At 37.9% G+C, this 21,496-nt stretch overlaps 1 protein-coding gene across 1 annotated transcript in view; it reads left to right on the top strand.

Moving 5' to 3' along the window:
• Positions 1–14,453, top strand: part of mylka (myosin, light chain kinase a) — a 120,594-nt gene extending 106,141 nt beyond the window's left edge. The window contains exons 22-32 of the mRNA XM_084420989.1: positions 1,925–2,230; positions 2,350–2,385; positions 2,769–2,856; positions 2,971–3,174; positions 5,703–5,920; positions 6,187–6,310; positions 7,960–8,112; positions 8,413–8,536; positions 8,702–8,792; positions 10,367–10,489; positions 14,073–14,453. Coding sequence (XP_084277115.1) covers positions 1,925–2,230; positions 2,350–2,385; positions 2,769–2,856; positions 2,971–3,174; positions 5,703–5,920; positions 6,187–6,310; positions 7,960–8,112; positions 8,413–8,536; positions 8,702–8,792; positions 10,367–10,489; positions 14,073–14,317 — 1,712 coding nt within the window. The 3' untranslated portion in view covers positions 14,318–14,453. The remainder of the gene's footprint in view (positions 1–1,924; positions 2,231–2,349; positions 2,386–2,768; positions 2,857–2,970; positions 3,175–5,702; positions 5,921–6,186; positions 6,311–7,959; positions 8,113–8,412; positions 8,537–8,701; positions 8,793–10,366; positions 10,490–14,072) is intronic.
• Positions 14,454–21,496: the final 7,043 nt, after the last annotated feature.

Raw genomic sequence — 21,496 nt, 5'->3', positions numbered from 1 at the left:
TAAAATCAGGGTTTCTACGTAGTTTAGAAAATTATGGAATTGGATTTGATTCATTTCCAGGTCTTGATAAGAATGGAAAAATGCAGAGTATGGAGAAATGCAGGTTAATATGCATTTTAGGCTTCTACTCATCAAGTAAACGCATGTTTTTACTTCGAGAAAACCACTGAAAAACAAAAACCCAGATGACTTAAATGTACAGATGACTGTACTATACCAAATTTAAAGCTTAAAAATAATGCTGTATGAACCAATTAGTTTAAATGGTCTGAAAAATCTACAGACAGAATTGGAAATCTGAGTCTGGATAAGAATCGAATTTTGAAATGGAAACTGTGTAGGAACCCTGTAAAATGGAAACTAAAATAAGGATCCATTCACACAGGACACGTCCTTGTCTGTCCAGCACGTTTACATATAAAAACTATTAAAAACTATTTAAAAACAGAGCAGTTGGGCACAAGGAATGTGTTCAACACTGAGTGAGAAAACCAGAGGGAGAGAGACATTTGAACTAGAATGTCAATCAAATATTAATGTAGAAATATACAGAAATTATTTGTTTTACCTGAAACTAAATTACATGACTTTTATTTGTCTTATTGACTATAAGTTTATTTAAATAATGAGCCACTGAGGCCATCTGCACACTAAAAAATGTCAGGAGTGACAACCACATTTAAGCCCCTTTCACACAGAGATTCCGGAAAATACACGGATAAAGTGACTCGGGATTTGACCCGGGTTCGTTTGATTTTGGTTCATTCACACTGCCAGTGATTTTCCGGAATCAGAGAGTGCGTTCACACACAACCCGTAAAAATCCCGTAAAGACACGTGACATCGATGTGACTTTGTAATGTCTCAGCAGCGTCTTCAGTTTGCTTATGAGCTGCGATTTCTCTCTCGAGAAACCACGCTTGTGCATTTTTTTTCTCTGATTCGATCATAAACTTGCGCATTACGTACCTTTCACAGCTGGCGAACGATCCCGGCTTCAGCGTCATCACTACAACACGGCATTATTACGGCTTTTGTTCACACAGCGCGCGTTCCGGGACTGAACACGGTAATGTTAATAGGTCCCCAACCCGGCATCGATGCCGGAATCAATCCCGGGTCGTGTTTGCGTTCACACAGAAGGCGTTCTGGCAATTTCCCAGCAAGTTCCCGGGATCATCGCGCTGTGTGAAAGGGGCTTTAGAGAGTTTTCACACTTGGCTTGTTTGAAGGTGCATTTTCTCCCATAGTTTGGTTCATTTAGGCATATATGAACATGGCAATCGCGCTCAGATCTGCACCAAAACAATCGTTCCGAGATCACCTGGAAAACAAACTCTGGGGTGGTTCTGTTTAGGTGAGAAAGCAATCCGACCCAACGGATCAAACAGTATCATAATTCATAACAGGAAATGTGTTATATAAAAAGTAGCATTGTCTGATTCTGTGAGTGAACACATTAGTTAGCACAAAGTGTGCTTGTTCATCTTAAAATGTTGTGTAATTGCTCTTCTCCGTGCATTCCCGGAATGCTGTCCCGACGAAGCCTTCATTCCCATTATATATATATATGAACATAAATAAACAAAACGTTCTCTTTTCCACCATGTTCAAAACGTATGGTTCCTTTTCTATCAAAAATGATCTCTGAGTTTCCCAGGCGTGATTGCGATTGCGAATCAGGTTTTGCCCCCTGAAGTCAAATTTACTGCAATTCCATTTGAAGACAGAATTAGTTGCATCTTTAAAGACTAAAAAGACAATATAATCATTGAACATTGCCTGTTTTCTCGGTTACAAAAACACATAGATGGGCTGAAATGCTGGCTGTCATTTTGCCAGTTAAGTAGTGTACTTGTAGTGAATCTGAACTCTTTGATGAATTTTAGGACGTCGATGTCAATCTTGGTCTGTTTCTTCACAGATAAGCCTGACCCCCCTGCCCGCGTCCCAGCAATCTCAGACATCCGTAAATCCAGCCTCACAGTGTCCTGGTATGGGCCGACATACGACGGGGGCTGCGCCGTCCATTCATACAACGTGGAGCTGTGGAACTCTGTGGACATGAAGTGGACAGATCTGGCGTCCTGTAACAGCACCTCTTATAACGTACAGAACCTGCTTCCAGACACACAGTACAAGTTTCGAGTGAGAGCTGTAAATATCTATGGTGTCGGGGAGCCTAGTGCTGAGTCTGTGCCGGTGCAGGTGGGACTGGAGGCCGAAGAGGGTGAGCGCCACCTGGTGGACATCAATAGTATTGTATAAGGAACAAAGCATGGATTATGATGTTAACTTTAGTTATTTCAGGTTAAAATGTGTTATAAAAACAGTCTGTTGATTTTTCAGGAAATAAAGAAGATGAAGTTGAGCCCTCAGATGATGGTATGTGTCATATTTGTGGTGTCTGATGTATATTCGAAAATATGATACTCTCATGCTAGTAATCAGAGACGTAGAGGCCCATGCTTCTAAGTTTTGAAGCATTAATTAAATGTTTTGGGGAGCTACTACATTTTGGAGACATGCTATAGAGTTCTGATGTTGCAGCAAACAGTTGTGACAATTGCACTTATAATTTAGATAATTTTAAGATTAAAAAGTTCCAAAGTGACTGAGAACAACAAAAGGAAGGTTTTCAAAAATAATATCTATCAGGGTTTTTCCAATTTTTATTTTCAGTTTTTTAAAAAAGTGTTAAATATTGCAATATGACTGATTATAGACAATTTAGAATAATATGGATCTATTTCCTCTTTTCACAACAGAAGAGAAGGCATTGAACTACAGAAACGTGATGATCAAGACAGATGTAAAAGTGAAGGACCTTTATGATGTGGAAGAACGGCTGGGCACGTAAGTATGACAGCAGATCAATAAAATGGTGTAAACAAAATGTATATTATTGTACAGTAAAGGAACCTGCAACAACATTTTATAAAAAATTTTTTTTTTTTTTTTTTTTTTTAGAGGGAAATTCGGGACTGTTTTCAAACTGATAGAAAAGACCACTAAGAAGGTTTGGGCTGGGAAATTCATAAAGGCATATTCTGCCAAAGAAAAAGAAAATGTCAGACAGGAAATTGCGATCATGAATGACCTGCATCACTCAAAGCTTGTGCAGTGTGTCGACGCTTTTGAGGGAAAGACAGACATCGTAATGGTGCTGGAAATGTAAGTAGATATGTGTTTTATGAGCTTTAATCTTATAATTGCAGTTCTCAGATTAGAGAATGAGACCGTTTTCTAAGCCTGTAATCAACTCACAACAGCATGTTAACCCAAGTATTAGTGATTTGAAAAGCAGTTTTATAATTTTTCAAGTATACCAATTTTTATAACATAATTGTTTTAGCAGAAATTACTTGGCACTGTCATTGTCAAGTTACAGTGGCAAGAATAAGTTATGAACCCTTTGAAAATGTCATACACAATCTGACTAAACTAATAAGGCACAAAAAAATCAACCTTTTTTCACAATTTTATTTAAATATTTCCAGTGCAGGGTGGAGAAAGTAAACTCTTGAATTTAGTAACTTGTACTGTACAGTAGATTCTCCATACTCAAGACTTCTGACCAATTTTGGACCATCACAAATCTCTTCTAATGTATCAATATGTCTTCAATAAGTTATAACACTGCCCTGTTTAAGGAAAACACAATTTTTTTTAAGGTACTGTGTAAGCTTTTGGGATCGAGGCATGATGCACACCAACTAATCTTTCTCAAGAAGACCAGATTTGTTAGGCTTTGTGTGTCTTTATGTAAAGGGCAGTGCACCTGTGCAACACACACTTCCAATCTCATCTCCTTAACTGATTCCAATTTGAAAAGTCATAACACAGAGGTTTGCTTATTTTATCCACCCTTCACTGAATGATTACTCACTGTCTTCAATACATTTTTTTGAAAGTTTGTGTCTTAGGGTACATTTACACGACAACGATTTGCTTAAAACTGAGAAGTTTTTCATGTGAGTTTTCCGTGTAAAGACGACACCATTGTCAAAACGATCCCCATTCACACGGATCCGCGAAAAAGACTAAAAACCCTGTATTCTGCTGCCAGGCCATTAGATGGCGATAAAACACTGTAGACTGAACACGTAATACGCATGTGCTTGACGTCATCATCCTCAGAGATTTGCGTTTTTGTTGTTTACACAGAGACCGTTTTCAAAAACGTGCACTTTGAAACCCGTTCTCAAAAGTTTGCATTTTTTGGGCACCCAAAACGCCGTTGTCATGTAAATGAACGGCCAAAACGCATAAAACGTTTTACGTTTTTAGTTGAAAACGGTGTTGTATAAACAGCCCCTCAGTAGTCAAGTCCTCTTATTTATTGAATTCAGGTGTTTCAGTCAAACCCATTGCCACAGATGTATAAAATCAAGCACCTAGCCATGCAGTCCCATGTACAAACATTTGTGGGAAAAAAGGGTCGTTCTGAAGAGCTCAGTGAATTCAAGCGTAGTACTGAGATAGGATGCCAGCTTTGCAATAAGTCAGTTCGATATTATTCCTCGATCAACTGTAAGTGGTATTTAAAAGTGGAAGCGTTTAGGAACTGCAGAATCTCAGCCATGAAGCGGAAGACCATATAAAGCATTAATATCAGCACAAAAGCTGTGCGGCGGGAGTTTCATGGAATGGGTTTTCATGGCCGAGCCGCTTTATGCAATCCTCACACCACCAAGTACAATGCCAAGAGGTCCAACATAAGTATGTTTCCATACAAAGTTGCGAATTTAACTTGGGCGCAAAATTGGAAAATGGCATAAAACTTAGAATATTGGAGAATAAAGCAATGTTTCATCCAGTGAGCCGAAGATAACAAAATCATCACTTCCTGATAAACTGGCGCTAAATATCAGTAAATGGAAGTTTCTACAGTAGGCAGAGTAAGCCACTGTATATAATAATGTTGTATATAATAAATTACTTGCGCCTCAGAGCACGTAGACGAAACTCCAATAAAGTTATCTTGCTTTTGGAGGCAGATACCTGCTGTTTGGGAACACAGTCATGTAAGACAGTTCTGGGAGGTAATTATACCGAACCACTTTGACGATAGACTTTGCATTTCAGAACAACCAAAACAGCATTTCAGATGCTGTGCAATGAGAGCGGTCCGCTGGTTAGTCCAGTTATGCAGTCCCATTGCAATGTCACATGTCTTTTTTGATGCGCAATGAGGAATTTATTTAGTAAATTTGTTTCCATTGTAGTTTATGCACATGTTTTGCACAAAAAGTTTCTCCGACTCAATTGAGTAATTGAGTATGTTTTTTGTGTGTTTTTTTATTTATTTATTTATTTATGCGCATATTGCCGTTTCTGTCCAGCGTTTTTATGCGATATCCCAAAATGTGCATAAAAGTAGGTGGATGGAAACATAGTGTTTGACCTCACAAATGCTCTACTGGATGAATGGGTAACAATTCCCCTCAGAAACACTTCAAAATCTTGTGGAAAGCCTTCCCAATAGCTGAAGCTGTTGTAACTCATTCTTGCCACTGTATGTCAGACTGTGATGTAATACATTTTAGGCGTTATTCCATATGTCCCCTTTGTTTTAACTCGCTTTTAGTAGAAGTTAAGAAGAGGTTAAGTGAAGGACAGTTCAAAGATAAACTCTTACATGGTTTGAAGCTTTTAATATAATGTGTCTGGTGTATTGGCTGAACTTTGATGTTCTTCAGGGTCTCTGGAGGGGAACTGTTTGATCGGATAATAGATGAGGACTTTGAGCTGACAGAGAGAGAGGTGATCAAATACATGCTCCAGATTGTGGATGGAGTAAATTTCATCCATAAGAAAGGCATCGTCCACCTGGACCTCAAACCTGAGAACATCATGTGTGTCAATAAGACTGGCAGCAAAATCAAACTAATTGACTTTGGACTGGCACGTAGACTGGGTAATTGCATTTTTTTAATTATTAATGAATAATTTAATTCAGGAATAATAATTAGAAAAAGATTATATTTAGACTTTAATTTATTTAAGACTTACTGATGATAATCCACGGTCAGTATATCATTTTGACATTTTCCAATGCTTTTCAATTATAATTTTAACTGAGAAGCCATTTAAGTCTGTTTTTTTTTTTTCATATATATATATATATATATATTGTTTTAAAATGAAATCATGAATTGGTTTGTGTCTTATGTATTACTGTAGAGAATGCTGGATCTCTGAAAGTCCTTTTTGGCACCCCAGAGTTTGTGGCTCCAGAGGTGATTAATTATGAGGCCATCAGTTACACTACAGACATGTGGAGTATAGGAGTTATCTGCTACATCCTGTGAGTACACAAGTCAAGTCACCCTTGTGTATGTACTTTATACAATTGTTTCAGATTGTTTAAAGAAAGCTAATAAACAGGAAAATAATGATCAATGATGCAAACTTCAAATTTTGCTGTAAAACAGCGCTACAGAAGGCAATACTGTCATTATTTAGCTCTATACATATCACATCCATTCTGAAGAGAAATTACTTTTATGGCCAATGGATTTTTGCCTATTTTCTGTGCTGATCTTGGTGTAAAATCTGCAAAATAATATGGAATAAATGTCAACATGTGCTAAGAAGTACTACACTCTTATTGGTTGATGGAAGCCTAAATTATCCAAACAATTAAGTAATTAGTCAAACTAAAATGTATTCAGACACCTTCAATATTTCTCACATTATCACCTTTTAGTTGCTATAGTTTAGAAAATGGCAATAAAAATGACAAGAACTCAGAGTTATCAAATCAGTTGATATTTCACTGGTTTTGGCCATCCTTCTGTCAGACTGTCTCACAGATGAATTAGGTTGAATAGCTGTCAGCTGTTAAATTTAACAATTAGAGTTTAGGTCAACCAATTACCAAGCAATGCTTAATTTTGTTCAGTCTGTGGTGTAAAAAGGTTACATTAGCAATTAAAGAAAAACACTTAAGCAAAACATGGTTAGGTCAAAGTGTCTGAATAATTTTTGGTCCCAAATTTTTATACATTTTACTGGTAGCCACTGTATGAAGAATTTTTTGGTATTATATGTCACAGTTTACTTTATTTTGCTATCCTTACATAAATTAACTAAAGTGTCCTGCACCCACTAGTAAAGAAATATAAAAAAATATATCTGGTGTCTGAATAATTTTTGGTTTGATTGTATATATAATTGTCCAGGGTGTGTCCTTGCCTATGGTCCAAATTTGTAGAGCCTCATAATTGACGTGTTCCAATTTTGTGGAAATCAAGTATACTTTATCATTCTTTAAAAAGACTATTACAGACACAATATACTTTAAAATAATATACCCTAGTACTGACTCAATGTAATGTTTTCTGACACTTAATAATATGGTAATACTTTTAAGATTTGAACTACAGTACAAGTGCATATTCAGTACACTTAAGCACACTTCTTTCCACAGGGGTGATCGTCCCACACTATTGTTGTTGGGAAGAATGTGTGAGATTTTGTTGTTCAACAGTCTTTCCTGTTTTAAATGGAAAACACTTTGGCGTGGTGTTTGCATTTTTACTGTTGGACACTAGAGGAATACTACAGTCCCTCATGTATTTTTTGTTGTCTGTTTTATCAGCTATCTGTCAGTTTATACAGTATGTATGTGATAAGAGTGTACAGTATCTATAACAGAAAGATGGAGCTGTAGATATTTTGTGTTTCTCTGTGATCTCCTCAGTTCTCCAGTGTTAATCTGGGCATCAAGAAGCAAATAAAAGGCCTTTTAGTATAATTGTAAAAATGTCCACCTGAAGGTCATGGTACACGTCTTTTTGCTGTGAAATCTTTTCTAATTTTTATAAAGTAAACGTAAGAATAACTTATATATTGTTAATAATATTTCAAGGTGAACACTTAACTTCTGTCACATTAGTGTGACAATTTTTATAGCTCTACTTATTTATTTCCATTGTTTCTTGTTGTGTTTAGTGTCAGTGGTTTGTCTCCCTTTATGGGGGACAATGATACTGAGACGCTGTCTAATGTGACCTCAGCGACGTGGGACTTTGAAGACGATGCATTTGATGAGATCTCAGACGAGGCCAAAGACTTTATCAGTAGCCTGCTGAAGAAAGACAAGAAGTGAGTGCACATCTCTGCTTCACTTTCACAATGCCAAATCCTTATTCAGAAAAATACTTGAAAGTGTATTTGTTGCCTTATTCGGTGAGTAATTTTAAATGTCTGATTTACTTGATTTCCCCCGTCTTGCATCATGCATCAGTGCTCTCTGAGGTACAAATCTTTGTCTGAGACTATACATTTTCTTTTTCACATTTTTTCCCTCAAAGCTCTCTCTCTCTCTCTCTCTCTCTCTCACTCTCTCTCTCTCTCTCTCTCTCTAAGCAGTTAAAGTTCAGTGTCTGTGTTTTTTGTCTGCAGAGCTCGTCTGACCTGTGATCAGTGTTTCCAGCACCCATGGCTCAAACAGGACACCTCCATCATGGAGGCCAAGAAGCTTTCTAAAGAGAGGATGAAGAAGTATATTCTGAGAAGAAAGTGGCAGGTTAGGATCTAGAATAATAATAATGTGACATAAAATGTCGGTTGTATCATTGAAAGTCTGATTAAAACGAGCTAAAGATCTTCTTGCAGTGTATTTATCACAGTTATGTTACTGATGTGTTGGTGAATAAAGTGATAACTGATAGTTTTAAACTCTCTTCTCCAGAAAACAGGACATGCGGTACGAGCTATTGGTCGACTGTCTAACATGGCATTGATGGCAGGCGTTCATGCCAAAAAGGGTTCCCCCACTGAAGGTACAACATTTCTGAATGACCAACCCTTAAATAAAAGACTAATGAATTTTAAAGAGGACATGATATGCTTTTTTACATTTTACTTTCTTTAGTGTGTAATGTTGCTGTTTGAGCATTGAAACGGTCTGCAAAGTTCCAAAGCACCAAGTCACTCCAAAGGGAGTCACAGTATTCTCTGTATCACTGTTTCTGAACTCCCTGGAGGACCTCGACTGTAGTCTTGAGTTTTATTCCATTTAAATACTTCCCAGCTAAGGCATATGCAAATTAAAGGGGTGGAGCTGCATTAGTAGTGTGTTGTCGCCTTGTCCAAGAGACGCTGTTTTTTTTTTTTCACCCTGGATCTAATGCAGTTATGGTAAGGGCCATGACATTTCTGACACGCTCGAAGCGGTTTACCAATCTCAACACACACTGGTCCAGCCAACCAATCAAAGGACATTGTGCTTTTCAGGAGGAGGGGCTTCATAGAGACAGGAACTAAAAAGTTGTGCGTTTTCCGTATGATGCAATAACGATGCAACTCGCTGATTGACTACCATAGTACGATGCATCGTTGGAGAAACTAACCAACTAGTCTTTAGTGTTTCCCGAAACTGTAGTAACATAGTCGCACCTCTTTTCGTTTGAACCATATTGGTTCAACAATATATAGTAGGACTGTCGTTAATGACATCATGCACAGGTGGAGGAGTACCAGTAATTTCTACTAATTAATCTATTTGAGATATCTCAGATGTTGCTGTAATGAACATGACAGTGCTATTTCACTGTTTTTGTTCCATGTTATTTTAACATATTTGATGTTTGATTCCTTGCAGGTTCCCTTACACATCATTGTTCTCTTGCGCATTTTACACACATGCGTACTCTATTTAAATAGAATAAAAGATATAGAATATACTGAATGTTAGCTTGCTTATTGTGCCTAAAAGTATGATATATTTAAGTTCACATGTCATTTAACAAGAAACTGCTTCTAACCACAGGTCGAGAGCTGTATTTACAACCATGTAAGTTTGCGCTGCTGTTTGCGAATGTTCGTTGGAACTATGGTTTTGGGAAACGGCAAATCGTTGAACTATGTGGATAATGACGGAACTTGCGACCATAGTTGGCTAACAATGCTTTCTGGAAACACACCCCAGAGCGTTACTGACAGTTTGGGAAGAGAGGTGCTGCAACAATGTAAAATATGTGGGGAATTTTGTTTTTTTTTCTGAACATTCAAGCATGAAAACCTATTCTAGTAGACCCCAAAGACAAAATCAAGCGTTGTTTAAAAGTGCATATAGGCTAGGTCCTCTTTAAAGAAGTGTGCTTATTGAAAATGTGTATTTTTTTAATTTTTTTAATTGAGGCTGTCTTTGATGAGAAAAAAGAAAAACATTGTGTTATCGTACCTGTACTGTATGTCTTGTCTTAAAGGTGATATACTGCACTACTCCTTATGTGTAAAAATCTTTCTTATTTCAAACCTCTGTCTTTATTACTAAATTCATACAAATGAGTTAGAAAATGTTAAAGTCGTCATTGTTATTAATGTCCAAAATCTTCCTGTTTATCTGTCATAGAGGACAAACAGTTTTCTGCTGAATTGGAGCAGAAGACGCTAATGAAACCCACGTTCAGCACTGTTATTAAAGACGTCGAGGTGGTGGAGGGCAGCGCTGCTCGATTCGACTGCAAAATTGAAGGTAAAATTATATGGTTACATAATGCTGAAACAATCTATGGATAAAATATGGTTCATTGATTAAATAAAGTGTAAAATAAAATTACAGTTTTAAAGATGACTTAATATCGTGTGTGTGTACCCAATGTTTACCACAGCCACTTTTCCTGTTCCATAAATATTATGAATAGCATTTACTTATGAATATGGCTCCAGGGGGTTTATAAAGGCCTTCTGAAGCAAAGTTATGCGTTTTTGTAAGAAAAATCCATATTTATAACTTTATAAAACTATAATCACTGGCTTCTGGTAACAGCCGTATGCAAGTCGAGTTCCGGCAGAAGAGTGACCTCTGACCCGACTCATGAGGACAGAGCAAAAGAAAACACCGGTCACGAATTAGAAGACTAAAACGAGCCTAAAACATATAATGCGTTTTTTTCTTTTTTTTCTTTAGTGTGTTATGTACAGTAGTTGTCTGTGCATGTATAAGATCTGCAGAGTTACAAAGTCTCACACCCAAAGAGATATTCTTTGTAAAAGTTAAGGCTCAGCCACGTCTTCCTAAAACGCTTTGTTCAAATCTACAAATCTACATCAGTGTGTGGGGGCAGAGTTTCATAACACCACCCAAACGAATACGCAAAGAAAGAAGGCGTAACTTTTATTCTCGCTGTTTTGTTGCCCGCCAGCGGCGCCATGTCGTGGAGACGCTGTGTTTTTCGTTGCGAAAGCCAAACTACTTTGTTTGGCCTTCCAAATGAGAACACAATTAGAAAACAGTGGTTAAGCTTTATTTACAACACTGTTCCAGAACAGTAAAACCGAAATATTCGACTTTGTGCTGCACATTTTTCGGAGGACTGTTTCCAGAACCTGCGAGAGTACAAGGCCAGCTGTGCACAAAGGCTGATTCTAAAAAGTGGGGCAATTCCATCTTTGCAAGTACAGTCTGGCACTTCTGACTCACAGACACAGCCTGTAAGTATGTTTTCATATTTTAAGAATTTGCTACTGACTAGTCAAACGCGAGTTGTGAGCAGTATAGAGTAGCACTTGTTTGTCGTTTCTACGATCACAAATGCAGACATGGTTTTATGTTTACATAGTGTTCTCCCCCCCGTAGCGCGGCGCGATGTGACGCATAAAAAGTCATTATAATCAGTAATTATGTCCCCAATGGATGCGACAAATAAAACCTTACCAATCTGATACGTTTTGGTCCACTGGCGCTGGCAAAGTTGTTCACCTGCATTTTCCAGATCAGATTCAGGCTCGAATTGATAAGGTAGAACCGACATTTTCACCTGTCATTATTGCTTTGGGAGCTGATGTTCCAAATATGGTAAGGGGCGTGACATTTCCGTCACACGCTTAAGGTATTCGGGCCAATCCCAATTCACAGGATCACTGGCCAATCAGAGCACACCGGTGTACGGTATGTGTAAAATAATGACTTTTTTGAACCTAAAACCGTGTAAACACATTGCATTTAACCAAATACACAAAATAATGTTATTTTTAGAACCATCATATGACCCCTTTAAAGAGAAATGTGGGAGGAGCTTGAGTTTGTTGCCCAGCTCTATTTGTCTGAACCACGTCATGCGTCGGGTCAGAGGTCACTCGTCATGCGTCAGGTCAGAGGTCGTCGACTCTCACCTGAGCTTACTTAGGTGCTTACTCAGAACTGAACTGAGCTGGACGATGACATCGCGGTTTTCTCCAGAACGGCTATATATGTAAATTAACAAAATTAATAACTTTTTTACAAAAAAAATGAAACATCACTGAACTTACTTAAAGGCAGGGTAGGTAGGATTTATTAAAAATTAAAGATCCAAATTTGTTAAAACTTTCTATATATATCAATACATAATTAAAATGTAAGAACTCTGAAAAAAAGAGTATAAAAATCAAGTGACTCTAGACCGTTTAATCTGTATTAAACACAGCTCATTATTTCGATTCGGGACGAATCAAAGGATTGGCTTAGGCGACTGTCACTCTCTCGCAACCATGGCAACCACCCTTTTGCCACACAGCACCTGCCCACTTGCGCGCGACCGTTTGATTTGAGGAGTGCGAGAGGCACGGAACCTGATCACACCTCCGTCCAGTAGATGGCGGTAATGCACTATGTTTGCAAGCTGCCAATAAAATCTATCGAAGAAGAAGAAGAAGGCACTGAACCTAGGAATACCAAAACAATGGCAGAGAAAGAGCAATCTAAATTTACAGTACCGGCATATGCAGTTAGTGAAGGCAAACCAGGCAAAAAAATGCCCCTTCCCCTCCGCTTGTCTCAGGTAAATAATGCGTCCTCTAGCTCAGCGGTCGGAGTCGCGCGTTCATGTGTTTTGGGGGCGTGGCTTTGGAAGAAGCACAGAAATGAGGGGGTGGAGTGAATGGAAATAATGAGATGTCTTTAAAACAGTCGTGAGAGGTCTACAGACACTCGATTTTGATACTTTCTTTTTCAGAGTACTTACATTTTAATTATGTATTGATATGTACATAAAGTTTAAACAAATTTGAAAAATAAAAATTTTAGACCATTTCTACCTACCCTGCCTTTAAGCTGGACTGTGACACTATTTTCTTCTGGAGACAAACTTTGTTGCATTATTTTACTGTTATCTCTGCAAAGCTGCTTTGAAACAATCTGTATTGTAAAAAGCGCTATATAAATAAATGTGACTTGACTTACGCTACTCCTACATCCTACGTCATGCGTCAGGTCAGAGGTCACTCGTCATGCGTAGGGTCAGAAGTTGTCGACTCTCACCTGAGCTTACGCTACTCCTACATCCTATGTCATGCGTCGGGTCAGAGGTCACTCGTCATGCGTCGGGTCAGAAGTTGTCGACTCTCACCTGAGCTTACGCTACTCCTACATCCTACGTCATGCGTCGGGTCAGAGGTCACTCGTCATGCGTCGGGTCAGAGGTCGTCGATTCTCACCTGAGCTTACGCTACTCCTACATCATGCGTCGGGTCAGAGGTCACTCGTCATGCGTCGGGTCAGAGGTCGTCGGGTCAGATGTCACTCTTCCACCGGAACTAGACTCGCGTACGGCCGTTACCGGAAGCCAGTGTTTATTGTTTATAAAGTTATAAATATGGATGGGTTTTTTTTAATAAAAAAACGCATGGCTACATTTCAGAAGGCCTTTATTAACCCCCTGGAGTCGTATGGATTACTTTTATGATGGATGGATGCACAAAAAAGGTACCATTCACTCCCATTATAAAGCTTGAAAGAGCCAGGATATTTTTTAGTATCACAGTCATATACTGTACACCCAGGATGGCTTGAGGTTGAGTAAATTATGGGATAATTACAATTTTTGGGTGAACAAACCCTTTAAGATGATATTCAGGTAATGGCAAAGTTAAATGTTCAGCATCATTACACCAGTCTTCAGTGTTATCTGATCCTTCAGAAATTTACTGTCACTTTTGATCAATTTAATGCATCCTTTGACCTCAAACTTTTAACAGTAGTAATAAGGCAGTAATTAGGATTTTTTAATATTCATGCTTTTTGTGTTAAGTTATTCATATATTTTAGTTATGTATATTTTTTTATTGTGTACAAACAGGTTATCCTGACCCAGAGGTGGTGTGGTATAAGGATGACCAGCCGATAAAAGAGACGCGCCATTTTCAGATTGATTATGATGAAGATGGAAACTGCAGTCTGGTCATTTCTGAGGTCAACGGTGATGATGACGCAAAGTACACCTGCAAGGCCATGAACAGCATCGGGGAGGCCATCTGCACCGCCGAACTCATCGTAGAGGTGATGGGTGGAGAGGAGGAGGAGGAGGAGGAGGAGGAAGAATAGAAGACAATCTATTTTGCCATGTTTCTTTCTTTTTCACGTGGTGCTTTTATTCTCACTGTCTTTTGGACTTCCAGATGATGACAATGATGACAATGATGATGAGGATAATGAAGACCTCTGATCACCTTTTGCTGCATTTCCTTTATTGCACTTCCAATTTGTTTTTATTGTATTTATGCAACAGCCAGAGTCAGATATCAGATTTATTTATCACATGGCTTTAAAGGGATAGTTCACCCAAAAATGAAATTAGCCTAAGTGTACATTACATTCTTCTTTCAGACGAATACAATCGGAGTTACTGTATATATAAAAAAAAGTCCAGGCTCTTCCAAGCTTCATAATGGCATTGAATGGCTGTTTTGAAGTCCATAAAAGTGCATCTATCCATCATAAACAAACTTAAGTGTAAAGTGCAACTTGTGTGAGTAATGCGACGTACTGCTGAAATTTACTAGCCGGAAGCTAGAATTTTACTTTGTTACGTGTTAAATATGAATATTTTTTCTTACACAAACGCATCGCTTCACTTCAGAAGGCCTTTATTAACCCCCCAGAGCCGTGTGGAGCCCTTTTATGATGGATAGATACACTTTAATGATGGATAGATGCACTTTTATGATGGATAGATGCACTTTTATGATGGATAGATGCACTTTTATGGACTTCAAAACAGAAATGGCCATTCACTGCCATTATAAAGCTTGGGAGCCTGGACATTTTTTTAATATAACTCCGATTGTATTCGTCTGAAAGAAGAATGTCATATACACCTAGGATGACTTGAGGGTGAGTAAATCATGGGCTAATTTTTATTTTTGGGTGAACTATCCCTTTAATGTTACTCACATTCCATTGGTTGCTTGTTCTTCATCATCACATTTTACTCTACAAGTAGATTTATTTTCAACCTAAACTCACATGTGTGTTTGTGCGAGACTGTTTGGATTGAGCAGCACTTCCTGTCTGTTATGACAGCTTTATTTAAGCACTGTAAACTCAAGTAAGGTTGTGTGTTTTCATTTGGAGACATTTTCCTCTTTTTCACCAACTGTCACAGTAGCAGAACTCAACAGATATTTGGAGACACATTTTAAATGTATGTTTATTGTATTAGGAATGTCTGTAGATTATATTTCTTTAATGTGTTTACATATATATGCGTTTGATAAAGTGCAGATTGCATTGTAATGAGAACACTACAAATGTAGTTATTCACTTTTAAAGAATAAATTTTGATCACAAACAAATTGTACATTTGTGCTCACTCAAAAAACAACTTGACTAGTCATTGAAAGTTATTAAAGTCATTGATTAGTTAGTTAACATGTAACTTTTGCCCCCTTGCGGTTAAAAAACAAAACTGCATGCATTTTGCGGAAGAATAGTTTCGGTTTAGCTTTGGCTCTGTGTGACTGCGGATAAATACAGTTATCCTGCTGCTCATAAAACATTCACTACCAGGCTTTGGAGACATAACCAGTTTATATGGAATAGATTTCATGCTGACCAACTGAAGACGTTGCTGTAGCTTTACCCATAGACAGGGTAGCCTACTTTCTTGAAAATAAATTCCAGCACACGCACAGCGCTACAGCAACCATAATGAAATGACCCTTCACAATAGATAATGCTTTATTGAACTCTGTTAGAGAGCTACATATGGCAATTTATCTGTTTAATAAAAATACCTTAATCACCTGTTCAGTAATAAAAACAGCATCTCCACGTCGCTTTTACATGTCAAATCCCTCAGTTCTCACCATCTCCGAGAAGCCATGTCAATGTTAATTCTTGTTTTATTACAATCTGTCACATTCTCTTTTTGACAGCAGACACTCTTCTGTTCTGCGTTATTTTTAAACAGGTGATTCCCGGAGTTTCTAGATTTAGCTGCTCCATGTCAACAGTTTCACTAGTTTTGACTAGAGATGTTCGATTCTTGAACAAATCATTATTTTGAGCCAGTTCTCTAATCGAACTGAATCGAACTTTAATTTTGGGTTGATGATGCAAGACGCACAGCTGAAGTAGCACATGCGACTCAAAAGGAACTAGGGCTGCACGATTAATCGCAATTAACATGGAAATCGCGCTTAAACCGATTTGGATTATTGCGATTATGAGATTGCAAAGGCTGCTATTATTTTTTTTAAGCACAGGTTGTCAGTGAAGCACGGCTCTGTGATCAGTAGTAAATGCTGCTCCATCTGAAAACACTGTGAGTTTGAGTCGCTTATAACGTGCATTTGAAAAAGCGACACGTGACAAGCAAACATCTTTCCAAACATGAGAAGCATTTATGAACCTCTTGTCTAACAAAAGACAACATTTAATAAATCAATCAAAGCGTTACAATCTTCTGTTTATTCAGCTACAGCATTCATAGTATAATGCCCATAAGGATTTCCTGGAATGACATGTTATCTAGTTCTGCGGCAGGGCATTAATGTGTCTGCGTGAAAGCGCCCTCTGGTGTTCAGATGGATATGTGGTGTGTGTTTGTGTGTGTGTGTGTGTGTGTGTGTGTGTGTGTGTGTGTGTGTGTGTGTGTGTGTGTGTGTGTGTGTGTGTGTGTGTGTGTGTGTGACGCCCTCTGCTGTTCAGATGGATGTGTGTGAGAGACGCCCTCTGGTGTTCAGATGGAGCAGCAACTACTGATCAGCCGTGCTGCACTGACAAGCTGTGCGTAAAATAATTGCAGCATTTGCCAAATCGCGTGTGGCTTCATTTTGATGAATCGTGCAGCCCTAAAAAGAACCGACTGAGCCAGTTCAACAGACCGTTGAAGTTTGCAGAGGGTTACCGATGATTCTAATGAGTGAGTTGACGATACTACGCAAGCCTGAGGCATAGTTTATTTATTTTCCATGCAGATTATATTTTAAGTTGTTAAGCGAAATCAAGTTTAAAAGATGTTAAAAGAAAGTTTATTCTTTCTCTATAATTTAGACATGTCTGCGTTTGTGCATCAATGTCTGTAATGTGTGCTGTAAGTTTGAAACTTTTTGGAAACTTTTTGTCGGCTAATACTGTTCATCCATATCCAATATCTGTGAAAGAAACTGACCTCAAACACCCTTAAAGTGATAGTTCACCTAAAAATGAAAATTAGTCCATGATTTACTTACCCTCAAGTCATCCTAGGTGTACATGACGTTCTTCTTTCAGACGAATACAACCGGAGTTATATTTTTTAAAAAGCGATGAGTTTGTGTAAGAAAAATATCCATATTTAAAACTTTATAAAGTGAAATAACTAGCTTCCGGCCAAACGAGCATACTGTATGGATTCCACTTAAGTCTAAGCGCAACTTGTGGGAGTAATGCGACGTACTTGCTCATATTTACACTACGCCACGACGCACTACGCTACTTCTGGCGTCATAAGTTGCGCTTTAGGCGTAAGTAGACTGCGTTTGGCCGGAAGCTAGAATTTTACTCTGTAACGTGTTAATTATTAATATTTTTCTTACACAAACTCATTGATTCGCTTCAGAAGAACTTTATTAACCCCCCAGAGCCGTGTGGAGCACTTTCATGATGGGTAGATACACATTTCAAAACAGAAACGGCCATTCACTGGCTGCCATTATACTGTAAGTCAGGGTGTTTATTAATAAAACTCAGATTGCATTCATCTGAAAGAAGAATGTCATATACACCTAGGATGACTTGAGGGTGAGTAAATCATGGGCTAATTTTCATTTTTGGGTGAACTATCCTATTAACTTAAGTGAATGAAAGGCAATAATCAGCTAAATGGGTCATTCTACAGAATTTAAACTCAAAGTTGGAAACGTCTTGAATTTTTTTTATTTTTCCACCCATTTGTTTTTATGTATGCAAATGTTATCATATCCAAGGTACACATTTGTAGTAATTGTGCAGTTAATTCTCATATTGTATTTTCAGAAAGTTTTGGAACCACACCTATGAGTAATGTAGCTACTTCAGACCAACCCATTCTAGATTTGCGTCGGGCGTGAGAGTCCGCCCGCAAAGTTACTTGCGTTTCTCGTTTGATACTTGCGTTTCAGATCGTTAAAACAGGGCCCTAAATGTGTTTTTTGGACGTGGGACAGCAGTTTGCACCAATTCTGTAGAATGGCCCATTTGCGTTAACACAAATAACTTTTTATTTTAATGTTTCACTATGCGTTGACACAGATGACTTTATTTGAATGCTTCATTGATATAACATGACACTGAGGCCCTGTCCCAAATGACACACTTCGCACTTTCGGTCTTGTGGACTTAAAGCCCAATTTATACTTCTGCGTCAAACTCACGCCTGTGTGTAGCACGCATACCCTTCGGCGTATCCTGACGTGCACCTCTCCAAAAAATGTAACAACACATCAATTCTACGCGGACTGCAAGGCTGATTTATACTTCTGCGTCGAACGGTATCCTCTACGCTGTAGGCAACGCATTGGTTTTCATTTATACTTCTGCGTCGTTGTCCGCGTTGACGTGCAATTACACTTTACATGTGAAACCCGAGGCAGGGGTTCTAGCAGACCAATCACAGCACTTGCAGTCCGCGTAGACTTGACGCGTTGTTACATTTTTGGAGAGGTGCACGTCAGGGTATGCCGAAGGGTACGCGTGCTACTCAGCCTACGACGTAGCTACGGCGTGAGTTCGACGTAGAAGTATAAATTGGGCTAATACAATGGCTGCCGCATACGCGTGACCTTTAAGTCCATGAGACCGTAGGGTGTCTCATTCGTCATTTTATGTTTCAGAAGGGTGCTCGCGAATGAACATGTAACATCTAACTTTACGGTCGATATGCGAACTGATGCGAGCTCCGCAGCAGACTTGTTCCCGACAGTCAAAACGGCGTTACGTCATGAAAGTGCGGAATATAAAAGACTAAAAAAGACGTGTTTTGAAAGAGGTATTAATGATGTATTGACTCGTTATTTAAATTTTGTACATTTTGAACAACAAAAAAGCTACCTACATACTGTTCCTTTAAATATTACAGGTTTACAGTAATAGTCCAGTGCATCCTCATTGCTTTTATAAAACAGTTGCTAACTTGCTACACAATGAAAAAAGACTATAAAATGTACAATGACATTAATTAAACTTTTTACGAAAATTTTAAGAAATAAAGTAATCAAGTGTTATTTGGTTAGGAAGAAATAGACCCTGACATGTAAAATAAGATTTATTATTTATGAGAAATTTCATATTTCTTAATGGGATTGTAGACATCCTGAAATATAGTTAGGCGGTTCAAGTTGATTAAACTCTGTAACAAGGAATAACTGGCCCATCCTTTGAAGCAACTGCAATACTCTCACACTAGATGGCGCTGTGGTGTCAAAACTGTAAATCCAAGGTCTCTTTACAATTCTGCAACTGTAAAGCATTAGGGTGCACATTTTATAAAACTAAACGAGACGTGTTAAAACATTAACAAGTCTTGGATTAAAGATCTAATTAGGTGATGTATGTGTGCTCTCTAATAAGTTGAACTATGAAAATAAAATAAATAGTGATAAACATACTCTCAGATAATGATACAAATTTATCACACACAAAATGTTGCCCTGACAGAGTATTATTTTGTTGCTCTGGCAGAGCCTCTTCTCATTATAGCAAAATATAACGTTTTGTATTGAAATCAATTGTATTGTTACATTTTCAGTATGATGGTGATCCAGTATTGGGGACATTGGAAATTAATGTTTTTTGTTTGTTTGTTTGTTTGTTTCTTAAGAAAAGTGCAACAGAATTTCCCTGACACTTTTTAATGTATTTTTTTTTTTTTTTTTTTTAGAAGTTAAAAATATGTTTCAACATTTAAACAATCCTACAAATATGAGGGAAAAGCAATAAAACATGCAAAATAACAATTCGCCTTAAACAAATCATGTATTTATTTATTTTCCTTTTATATCATTCTAGTCTAGAGGGGCAGAAAAGTTTCCTAATTGACAAAGCACCCAGTATAAACCCAGTATTGAGAGGACCTGTTAACACAACATATGAGCACAAATAAGTTCAGCTCCTGTCTGGGTCACAGCAAAATCCTGATTTGAAACGGGTGGCATCACTCTGCCACTCAGTACAATGTCTTCTCTGTGTTCTGTCCCTGTGTGGAGTATATGGGGTTTAAGAACATTGCTTCCTTCATCTGGCTCACAGACAAATTTAGCTACATCTGTCCTGCAACAGAGATTTGATTCTTCCTCCTTTATTTTTGGCATTTTATAAGTCCTTATAGTGCACTTGGGGCTCCGAGGGTCTCTCTCAGCGTCTTAGGTTTCAGCAGCTGTGGACTGCCTCTTTTCTCTTTTGTATGAAGTCTGGTCTATCCTGCCGCATTTGGAGTTCAGAAGAATGCTTTAAAACTCGTGTGTCTTAAAGTACAGAAAGTATTTAGATTTCCCCGCATTTAACCATACAGTCTGACACAGTGCCATCATTGCTGAGATGGAGATGGCTGTAATGATGAAAGGATTGTTGTAAAGGTAGATGGCAAATGGTGTAGTAGACCTACTATTCACTATTAACAGATGAATTCATAAATGTACAGGCTTCCTCTTCTGGGATACTGATCAACATCCCTGGGTATTTAGCGTTACAAAAGAAGCAACTGTGAGATATAGCCTAGAGACATAATTATGAAAAAAAAAAAAAAAACGCAATTGCCTTTTTTTATTTATTTTTTTATTAAATAATTTATTTATTTTATTTTAATAAAAAACCTGACACAGATAAATAATAAAATAAATAAAATTAAATAAAATATTAAATAAAAAAGCTGTGTGAGTTTTAATTATTTATGTAACTTTTCAATTTTCTCTTGTTTTGTGCAGTTTTAATTCCCCCTGAGAAAGTTTTTTTCTTGTTTGTTAGCTATTCTTTAACCTGATGTTATTGTTCGCAGAAAAAAACGTAAAGTGAGCAAAGAGAACTCGAAGAGAAATTGAATTGTATTAATCTTATTTGTGTATGTTATAAATAGAAAATCAATTATTAATTCAAATGATTGTTTGTTTACAAGGACTGGGACTTTTTTAGGACTTTTCTCAGTCAAGCAGCCACGCCTCCCAAACGAGCTCATGTTTTATTCATGAGCACAGCCTTCGCTGTAATAGGATTGGTAGATCCGCTTGCGGGGCGGAGTTAAAGCGACAGCGCCTGTAGTTGTCCGCT

Source organism: Rutilus rutilus (genome assembly GCF_951802725.1).
Source record: "Rutilus rutilus genome assembly, chromosome: 10".
NCBI lineage: Eukaryota > Metazoa > Chordata > Actinopteri > Cypriniformes > Leuciscidae > Rutilus > Rutilus rutilus.
This window is presented reverse-complemented; position numbering and strand designations above follow the sequence as displayed.